Source organism: Schistosoma mansoni, chromosome 4 (genome assembly GCF_000237925.1).
Source record: "Schistosoma mansoni strain Puerto Rico chromosome 4, complete genome".
Classification (NCBI taxonomy): domain Eukaryota; kingdom Metazoa; phylum Platyhelminthes; class Trematoda; order Strigeidida; family Schistosomatidae; genus Schistosoma; species Schistosoma mansoni.
In genome coordinates this window covers 14,318,186-14,328,995 of record NC_031498.1, presented here as the reverse complement: position 1 = coordinate 14,328,995, position 10,810 = coordinate 14,318,186, and the positions used below count along the sequence as shown (strand labels likewise).

Here is a 10,810-nt window from a genome sequence, read left to right as displayed (position 1 = left end):
GGCCATGTGAGAGCATTTCGAGAGGGAGAGGAGACCCTCCCCCCTCTCGGCCGTACCAGGGCATTTGGGGGGCAGAAGTTTAGGAAGCATGATAGTCGACGTGATAACCAAAGTACACTGATATTATGAAATAGTGATTTGTGAGTTGAAGTAATGGCTTTCCAACAGTTGGGTCTTAGTTTTGAACCCTCCTCCTCCCTGGTCCGGCAGAGAGTGGAGAGTCAGTTGTCCCTCTCGAAATGCTCTCACATAGCCACGCGTATATAGCCTCTGCCAGGGAAGTCCTACTCACTGCCTTCTCGAGGTGAGGGAGCGTAGTTTACGGAATTGAGAGGATGAAAAGCGAATGTCTGGCACTTTAACCGGGTTGGTGGATATGGAGGGTCCACCTACGGGAGTTGGAAGACCCTGATTCCAGACCAATGGTGCACATGTGCTCCAGAATCCTGAAGGGAACAAATGGCGTATGAACGTATTGTTGGTTACCGGCTACCATTGGACTGCATATCCTTACGTTGCTCTACTGCCTTGTGGACCAGACCTTTAGGTCGAAGGCTCAGGGTGTAGTCGGTTATGAAAATCACCCGTTTCGGGTGTTTGGGCAGTATCCCAGCTCTCATACAAATCGAATGATTTATGTGATGCATATATGTTTGTTACCTCCTTGTACTAATGTTTGTTTTTGAATAAATAAATAGAACTCCACCTACTTGAGTTTAAGGTACTAAATAGTGTCATCCACTGTCACAAACCGTGTGGCTAAATCTGATGACGTAAAGTTGTGTCCGGTAAACGAGTTGTATTATTTTTTTTGTGCTTGTGTGGAGTATTTATTACTGTGTGCTTACATTTCATTTTATGATACACCTATAATTGTTCTTTGAAAACTCTTGATTCTTGGCCCTACCATTGTAGTAATCTTCTCAGTTACCAGTTATTGCATCTATTAGTTTTTGTTAACTATTCCCTATTACTCTTAAACAACGAGAATTCCGTGCATTATTTTTTGTTATTTTGTAGCTGATCAGAATGAAAGTAGTAAACTTAGAAAAGTCGTTCGAAAATCGTTATATCTTGTGGGTTTGTGTCCCAATCAATGTGACGTGGCAATGCCTACAAGTAGAATACAGTGAAAATTCGACCGGACCAATGACGCATAAAACCCTTACGAGCAGTCTAATGTCCTTATCGGTTCTTGCTTCCCTCTTAGCCCTGCCTATTAAGTCCAGAACACCAATAACAGCCCCGGCGATATGAATCATGTATTTCTGACATACTGGGTTTATATACAAACCAAATAGACCACATCATGTCATAAAATAGAAAATAACATTTGTACAAGATTTAGCCAAATGTGGCTGTGAATGTGGGAGACAGTGATCGATAAACTGAGCATAACTCAAGAATGGTAAATCGTATAATAATAGTTCATAGGTCAAAATAAAACTTATGATAAGAGGAACACCAATGCTAATTGTTTAGTTTCTTACCAATTATACAATAAAAATGTATGTATAGTATTACTCCAGAGATAGATTCCGTCAGTTACCATTCATAATTCACGTAGTGATATAACAAACATAAAGGTTACTTAGGAAACTATTTTACTCATATGATGAGTTTGGAATTTCGACATTAATAAGCCTACTACTTACTTCAGCAATACACATATTTTGTTTCTGGGGTTAACGGATTATTACATCGTATATGTGTATTAGTCGCAAGTTCTAGGCACGTATGTTTTAATTATATAGTGGATATTGTTTTTTAGACATATTTTATAATTCCAATGTTTCTTTACTTCATAGAGTCGCATAAGTGTGGACATTATTGTTTGAAAAGTTACAGAAAACCATCTAGTGCACTGTCTCCAATTTTGTGCTCAGAAAATCCTGTGGATTATAAAGGTTTGAATCCGTTGGAAATCCCATTCCATTGCGGTTGGTTGAGGTAAGTAACTCAATCTGGTCAGTTAATAAAGTATTGTATTGAAGATATTATTTCGGTCAAATAATTTAAATCTCAGATCAATATGGTGTCTGAAAATATCAAAACTAAACATGTTATATCTTTTGCCCCTGTTAATCATCACGTGACAAAATTACCAATCAGAATACCGACTTATATGACCCTGTCTGTGTGCTAAATTAATGACACGTCAACCAGCACTTGCAGCCTTGCGTCAATTCAGAATCCTTATTGGTCCTCAAAATAGTAACTTCTGGTCTAGCCTTGCTTGTTGAGTCCCGAACACAATCTCAACCTCCCCCGTATGAATAATATATTCCGGACATACGTAGTTTATATACGAGCAAATCAGACCTCATCGTACCATAAAAAAGAAAATAACAATTATACTAGATGAAGCCGAAATTGGTTGCTAGTGTCAGAGACTGCAAGTAATAGACTAGAAATACCCTAAGAATCGTAACTCGTATAATAATAGCCAATAAGTCAATTGAAAGCTTATGATTATATATATATATACATATATATATAATCTAGTTACTTAATAGTTATACAATAAGAGTAAATATATATATAATAAGTCTATAAATAGTTCCTTGGAATTACGCGTAATTTAATCTTCGGGTACAACAAAACATATACTTGGCTAGGGACATAATTAGTAGAGAATTATTTTATGTTATCCACTTAATATTTAACAGCTGTTCTAGGTCTTTGATTTTATCATTGTCACACAAAATGGTACTTAATAAACCGGAATAACGGGTTGTATACGTTCTTGAACTAACTATTAGCTTTCAAACTCTCTTATTCTCTTATGTGATGGCAGTTACTCTTGTTAGCTATAATGATAGGAAGGAACTTGATAACTTCGGTAATCACACTCCTTATTAGGAGCTTACAAAAGTTTTTTTAAAGTGAGTTGGTTTTAAAATTTCACTCAAATCAATGTTTTTCTATTGTTTTCAAATGTTAGCCGTGATGACTTGTTATAAGCGTTTATTTCCGCCTAATTGTCATATAAATTTTTTGTAATTCTTGTCTTCACCTATTTGCAACTATATTCTTTCTTGAAGAATATTCCTATCGAAATTTTTGTGAGAAGTAGATTGTCAGTAGTTTCTGCAAAGATCAATGAAATTACAATCTTTTTTTTACAAAGTTTCTACATCTGTATTCTTGTTTTAAAGGAGGAGTATAGCTGGGAGTTATCATAAAATCTGTTTATATAGATGTTGTTACTAATAAATTTCTTCTGCGACCAAGCCGTTAGATTTGTCGGAACAATGCATCCGAGGTCGAATTAATCAAAAGATTGTCTCAACCTCTTATAATATTTATAGATGCAGATATTGAAATAATTAGTGATTCTATAACAAATAGGTATCAGCTTACGTTAAACTTGCATTTAGAGCAATGAATTCGGCAACAACGGTCGAATCCCAATTCATGGAGTCACAAAAATGACCAGCCCATTTTAGCTGAACATGAATCGACCGGTAAGAAAAGTCTACGACTAACCAATAAAAAAATAAGGACTAAATTATAATAACTCATAAGCAGCATAGTTATAATACACAAATTTCAACCAACCTTTCGAGTTGTGGCGTTTACCTTGATTATTAAATGGTAACTGATGTCGTTTTGTGTATTCCTCAATAACAATCAAATTTCTATGTAACCACGAAATGCACCTTGCTTATGGGCAGCGAATACTAGTAAAACTAGATCTAGGACTTTTCACCACTATTCTTTAATCTCGTTATATCAAACAAATAATGTACGGCAGTGTAGTAGTAACTTCGCTAAAAATCGATTGATCGAATTCCTTCACCGCTAAGGGGTAGAGAACTTGACTCCTACTAAAAATTAATATTAATTTAGTGTATGCTTATTTCTGTTTTCACTTAACCCTTAAGATAAATAGATCTAATAGTTCATCGTTAACGAAGTTGAAAATCAATATGTTATAATACATGGCGTTGTATCTTTCTCAGATATCGCCGTAGTTCAGTTTTGATTGTTTACTTTTATTGATTTTCTGTTACTGACTTCGATTTTACGGTTACTTTCTACAAACAAATCATTGGTTAAAGTATTGGCAATAACTAATTATAAGTGCTTGTATTTTTTTGCCATTCATTATTTGTTTTCACATAGATTTAACGTTTCATTGTTTACTCAATTGTTTTAAAAATTAATAACAAATAGGTATCTAGCAAAATATGATCCACCAGTCAATAACAAATGTAATATTATATATACTGCACCATGTGGTCGTTCATTGAGATCAATGCATGAAGTAGAACGATTTTTAGACAAAACTAATAGTCAATTGACTGCGGATCTATTCTCGTTCGATTCTACGCTGATAATTAACCAAGAATTTCGTGCAGAAAAAGTGAGAACCGTTTTAATCTCTCTCAGTATTTGTTGTTATTTAGTTATTACTCTTAAAATAGTTGATATCTTCGTTGTTATAGAATGTTCCTTGTGGATTATTGTGTCATTGTGTTAAAATAGCGAAACAGAAAAAATGTCTTGTTATTAAATCGAGTTAGTTAAGATAACAGTCAATTAAATCCCGGTTTCTTGAACATTATTGTATTACTGTAATATACAAAGTCTTCTCATGCTTAAAAAGGGAGTAATTTATCAACTAACTATGGGTTCAAGATCATTTCGATAAATATTGAATGTGAATATTAGATTTTAATATGCTAGTCAATGTTATTCTTAGCTTATCGATGGATATATCTATACAGATGCTTCTAGAGGTGGAATTATTTTTATCAAACATCCTGGAAATATATTTCCTAGCATATCTCCTTACCTCTCTAGGCTATTCGAATAACGATCTTGTTGGGTAATTAGGGGGACCAAATGCAGAACCTTCTTCATTCCAAATCACAAAGTGTTGTTTCAAACAGCTCTGGGCTATTCTGTAGTTTTAATTTGTGCATTTTAGTGATTGGGTGGAATAACCAATATTTTTACAGTCCCATTAATTCTTCATAGATGGTAGTACATAAGGCGAATTTAATTTTATTATTATTATTTTATTTAAACACATAAATATTGGTACAAGGAGGTAACAAACATATATGCATCACATAAATCATTCGATTTGTATGAGAGCTGGGATACTGCCCAAACACCCGAAACGGGTGGTTTTCCTAGGCGACTACACCCTGAGCCTTCGACCTAAAGGTCTGGTCCACAAGGCAGTAGAGCAACGTAAGGATATGCAGTCCAATGGTAGCCGGTAACCAACAATACGTTCATACGCCATTTGTTCCCTTCAGGATTCTGGAGCACATGTGCACCATTGGTCTGGAATCAGGGTCTTCCAACTCCCGTAGGTGGACCCTCCATATCCACCAACCCGGTTAAAGTGCCAGACATTCGCTTTTCATCCTCTCAATTCCGTAAACTACGCTCCCTCACCTCGAGAAGGCAGTGAGTAGAACTTTCATGGCAGTGGTTGTAGGCACGTGGCTATGTGAGAGCATTTCGAGAGGGACAACTGACTCTCCACTCTCTGCCGTACCAGGGCATTTGGGGGGCTTGATTTTTTTTACAACATACACTATTCGTAATGCTCCCCAAATGTACGTTTGTGTGGCAACAGGTAAATTTCATGGGAAGTAATTCACTATGTTTTGCTTAAATCAGGTCTTCAGTTATAGGGAGTTATGAATTCATCAAATTTTCTTTTACCAATTTTCTATCCTGTTGTTATAATTTTGACTAATTATTTTATTTTACAGACACTTACCAATATTGTGGATTTATCGTATGGTAAAGAAAATGTTCCAATTCCTTGTGTAAATAGTGTAGATAATGAAGTCCCTGGCTATATTGATTATACTCCTCAAAGACAACCGATTGGTAATGTCCCTTTATTGAAGGATTCTAAATTTCTTGTGTGTTGCGACTGTACGGATAATTGCCGTGATCGAACTAAGTGTGCATGTCAACAGTTGACTGGTGAGTTTCTATAGAAATACGTTTGTTTTAAAAATTCATTTTTCTTTATGCAATTTTTTTTGAAGGATCTCTTCATCATAGTTTATCAAATTATAACACTTATAGTCGGTATCATGAGAATTCATATCTTACAGGTTTACCTTTATTTTGGTGTCGAGTATTGCTTATTGTATTGAGATGCATAAGTATTAAATCTGATATATTATTTCGTAGTGTCTAATGTGGCTGAATGCCTTAGTTTTTATCCTACATATTAAGGATTTTAGTACTAGAAAGTATCAAGCAATGAAACAACTTTTTTCTTTTGTCCCTGTGTCATGTCTTTAAGCCGATGTTTGTTTCTCAGTCGATCAAGTACCAGTTAGGCAGCGGCAGTGGTAGTGTTTTTTTGACAGTTGACAGGAATAATCCAAGCGCAATTGGAGAGATTAAAATGATGGTGGTGCAATTTCGCTGATTGGTTGGAATCGGATGTGTAGATTCATAAATCTTGACTTAGTGTAAAGGTATCATGCTTTGTAGAAGACCTAAGAGTCATGGAATCGGTCCTTGGTAGAGTCTTAGATATGTGCATTGCTAAGGGATCCTAATCTAGAACGAAATATCTGTCCGTTGCACCATGACGTATAATGGTTTTCCATATGATTTCAGTTCGTGATAAAACAATTTCAAACCATACAACAGTTTGAACGAATTTCCATTACTCTTAATCTCGTTTGGAATAAGCATTCCTTTTAGGAAATTCCTTTTTACGTTAAACTGTGTCCTTTTATACTACAAAATAATAAATGTTTTATTTCTTGATATTCTATACTATTCAGTTGAGGCTAGTTCTTTAACAAATCCAAATGGTTTAGTGGACAGTCAAGCTGGTTATCGTTATCGTCGGTTGTCACAATTTACTGTTGGCGGAGTGTATGAATGTAATTCGAATTGTCAATGTGATCGTCGATGTAGCAATCGAGTGGTTCAACAAGGATTGTGGGTTAGACTTCAAGTGTTCAAAACCGCTCGCAAGTAATATGTTAATATTTTGGAAGTTGTTATAAACATATATGATTACTACTTATATGTTGTCATTCGTCTTGATTAAATGTGATCCACTGAAATTTGTTCTTAAGATATTGATTTCGGTAATCATGTATTTCTGCAAAATCTGAGATTATGTCAATCGATATCACCTGAGTAACTAACCCAAAACTTAGCACTAGTCTATGTAGTAATTGACTATTGACCTGAACCGTGTTAGTAGGTACGGACTATCTGATAATTGTTCGGTGGAATATCTTGAAGTCGATCCAAGTGGTGCTAATTGATTTATTCATTTCTAACCCCATATTCTCTGGTTTCCTTTATTTTCTTTTTTTACTATCAGCACTAATACTAGTATTTCGACTCCATTACTACAAGATGATTTTATGACAAGACGTCTACGTCGTTTGACGCATCACTTTTTATCTTGATGTTCGTTTAATTTTTTTACGATATTAGTACTGCGTTTCTTCATTTTCTTTCAAAACTGTAGGGAAGGTGTAAGAAACTTGTATATGTTAAATTATTAGGAATAACTACAGGTTCGACGATGTTGAGGCGTCACCGTAGAGTGCATATCTGTGTTGTATATATACACTATTACGGAACAGTTATACTGTGCTGATCGCGTAAAGAAATAGTATTTTGTGATATTTTAGTAATTATTACTAATGTTTGACATGAATAGTAAGATGATTAAGCCGAACTACTCTTATTGTTCTGTCGTTGTCTCCGAAACATTTCTGTCATTCATTGACAACACAATGTTAGTAACGTGGAGGTCCGAAAACGTGTGTTTAGGGACGGTGACGTTAATTAGATTGGCGTCGCCATCTTGAAACATCAGCTTCTATGGCTTGAACATGTGCTACGAATGTCGTCCCACAGAATTCCCTATAGTGCATTGTTTATCGGCACTGGTGCTGTTTGGAAAAGGCGAGGAGGTGGTTATTTTATAACACAGTACTTATATATGAAGGGAAGTTGCACATAATTGACGTTTATCGGTCCACCACTAATTCTTGGTTGAGGTTCGAGAGATTATGTAACCCATTGGTTTTATACGTTACCAGATTTGGGCTCAAAATAGAAGCCAGTTTCATAAGAATGAGAGGAACTTTTGTGACTAAAAGTTTTTTTTTCTGGTTTTATGATTCTTGACTAACCTGCTTCTCTCACCACCTACTTCTCTCATTTACCTATTTTTATTCACTTGTCGTTTTTTATCATACTCACCTCCCTTACCCTACCAATTCATAATTTCGTTTCCTTATAATGTGGCTCATTTATTTTGGTACACATTTGTACCAATACTTATATGTTTGGAAATAATAGTAATTGTTCTAGGTATTATGATTAGCTACTCTATCACTCAGGATACTTGAATTATATGAAGTTTCATATTTGACTTTTTTGTTCATTTTTTATCGTAAGAAGTAGTTTGATTTATTTATTTTACTTCCCAAATTAGGGGTTGGGGTATCCGTGCTTTAAATGCGATTCCCAAAGGTACATTTATATGTACTTATGCAGGAGCTATTTATGATGAAGCTATGGCTGTTCAGGTAAATCTGTTCGCAATTTTCATCCATTGTTTATTTATGAAGTACCCTTCCGTAGAAAATATTAGCTGAATTTATATATTTATCTTACTTTGGAATTCCTTATCTCTTGTGATTAACCTAAAACCTACTTCTGTCTTATCGAATGATTCTGTTTTTTTATAAAGCCGTTGCTATATAATTGCCGTGTACTGTTGAGCTCATTGATCAGTGATGGTTGGTTTCGTCGCTACATTTATTTGAAACTGACATTGTTAAGTTTATCGGATTTAGGATCAAAAAAATTGAAGATGATGTCTGAAGATCAGATAATGCTTTTAGTATGTAACATTAAAGGCGAATTCCGGCAAATCTTTAACTCAGTACATGTTGGAGTTGATTGAAGCTGTAGACCACATTTTAAACAGTTTGTCTCATATTTATTATCAGTAAATATAATGAAAAATTATAATTCTCGATTAATAAGTAAAATAGATACTTGTTGTATTGATAAAGAGTAATTTAGAGGGAATTTAGCAAAGTTGATCGATGTTTAACTGAATAGTTTGGTAAGCAATGAACGTTATGTAAGTAAAAAAACGAGAGAAATGAATTGCATTTACAAATATTTCTGTCTATATGAAAGAAGCTATTTCATTTCACTGAAATTTCAATCTGACCTCATCTTCATGCAAGTAAACTAATATCGTAAATAAATGGGTATATTTATTGATATATAGTTGTGGTTTTCATCACAGATTGATGTCAGTTGAGATACCGTGGAATATCAGAGCGCTGTAGACAGTTGTTTCGTTTTAGTATGGCTCCTCACCAGAGCGCAGTGACAACCACACCGGAAATCCCTAGCCTAGGGCTTTCATGTCTTACAGCAAGCGTTTAGCTATCAGACCACTGTGTTAGAGTCATATGTCACACATTTCCTACTTCATTCAATTCGTGATGTAAAACGATGATAATCTAATCCCATTTCTGATTATTATTTTTTCCGGAGGAGGATTTAAGTAGTTTGATGAGGAAACTTTCTGTTTTCAAAATTCGATGAGTATAAATGAAATCGATGTATAATATGCAGTGATATGACATGTGGCTAAGTGATGGCTGCTCATATGAGAAGATTATTGAAGTAAGCTCCTGAATGATTTTAAATCTAAAACAAGAGAATATTGAGGAGAATTATATGGTTTTTACGAGATAAAATGATATATATATATATATATATATATATATATATACAAAACGTTAACACAAAATAAGCATAATAAATTGTCATAGGTGATTACAGGGAACTAGTTTAAAGGTTACTCACTCTCCAACCAGTTGAAATCTGATTATTAGGCTTAATTCTTCTCAATCATATCAGTTTACCTTTCGACATGTTTGAACTCTGATGGTGATAATTTATTACTAAGACATCACGAACTCATCTGTATAACTGATAGTATACAGATTGTAATTCACAAAATCAAAATTTCACGATGTGCATCAAGTCATTTTTAGGCTTATAATTCCATAGCTAATACTATCGCTTTCTGGTTTTCGATTGTTTTCTGGCTTATGTTGACTTGCAGGGAAAATCACTTATTGATGATACCCAAAACTTAGATCTAACAGCCATGAATAATTTGATTAATGAATGAGTGACCTACAAGTTTACTTCCTCTAATTGTCCACGATATTTCACTCTGCTTATTTTGTGTTCATATTCTGTATAAAAGCACGTTATTTTATTGCATGTAAAATCTACTGATCTGACTAGTAGTTTTGTCCTTGATTTTTGGGACTTAAGTCAATAATACGGTCTTGTGAACAGCCATCACTCAGTCAAATCATATCATAGTGTTTGTCTTTCGACTGACATTCCACTTATCGATTTTGGTGATCCAAGTTTCACTTCACTCAGAAAACTCAACATATATTTATATATTTAGAAGGGGATTTGTGGAGATTTCAGTATTTTTCAAAGTTGAAATCATGAGTCAATTGAAGCTAGACCACCATCGAAAACCTGGAGGCACTGGACGGCCGTTTCGTCCTACTATGGGACTCCTCAGCAGTGCGCATCCACGAACCCACTCTCGCGGGATTCGAACCCAGGACCCATCAGTTTCGAGCCGAAGCCCTTAACCGATAGACCACTGAGCTGGCATCCAACGGTGTTAATGTCTAACTTCAACTGATCCACGAAGTTGAGCAGTGACCAGTGGAGTTCAACCACGTCCGTTGTGAGATAGGAACTCACTGAAGACAATTGGTGAATG

At 35.0% G+C, this 10,810-nt stretch overlaps 1 protein-coding gene and 1 non-coding gene across 3 annotated transcripts in view; one reads left to right on the top strand and one right to left on the bottom strand.

The window, feature by feature from the left end:
- Smp_150850.1 (putative histone-lysine n-methyltransferase, setb1) overlaps positions 1 to 10,810 on the top strand; it is a gene marked incomplete at its 3' end in the record, with an annotated part of 38,479 nt that overhangs the window by 16,414 nt on the left and 11,255 nt on the right. For both annotated transcript variants that reach the window (XM_018796913.1, XM_018796912.1), the window contains 5 exons: positions 1,809 to 1,950; positions 4,180 to 4,369; positions 5,739 to 5,958; positions 6,780 to 6,975; positions 8,462 to 8,555. In XM_018796913.1, the coding sequence (XP_018652006.1) occupies positions 1,809 to 1,950; positions 4,180 to 4,369; positions 5,739 to 5,958; positions 6,780 to 6,975; positions 8,462 to 8,555 (842 nt within the window). The remainder of the gene's footprint in view (positions 1 to 1,808; positions 1,951 to 4,179; positions 4,370 to 5,738; positions 5,959 to 6,779; positions 6,976 to 8,461; positions 8,556 to 10,810) is intronic.
- Positions 10,623 to 10,694, bottom strand: Smp_tRNA_02027_Pseudo_CGA.1.1. The gene has a single exon. It is a non-coding gene (tRNA).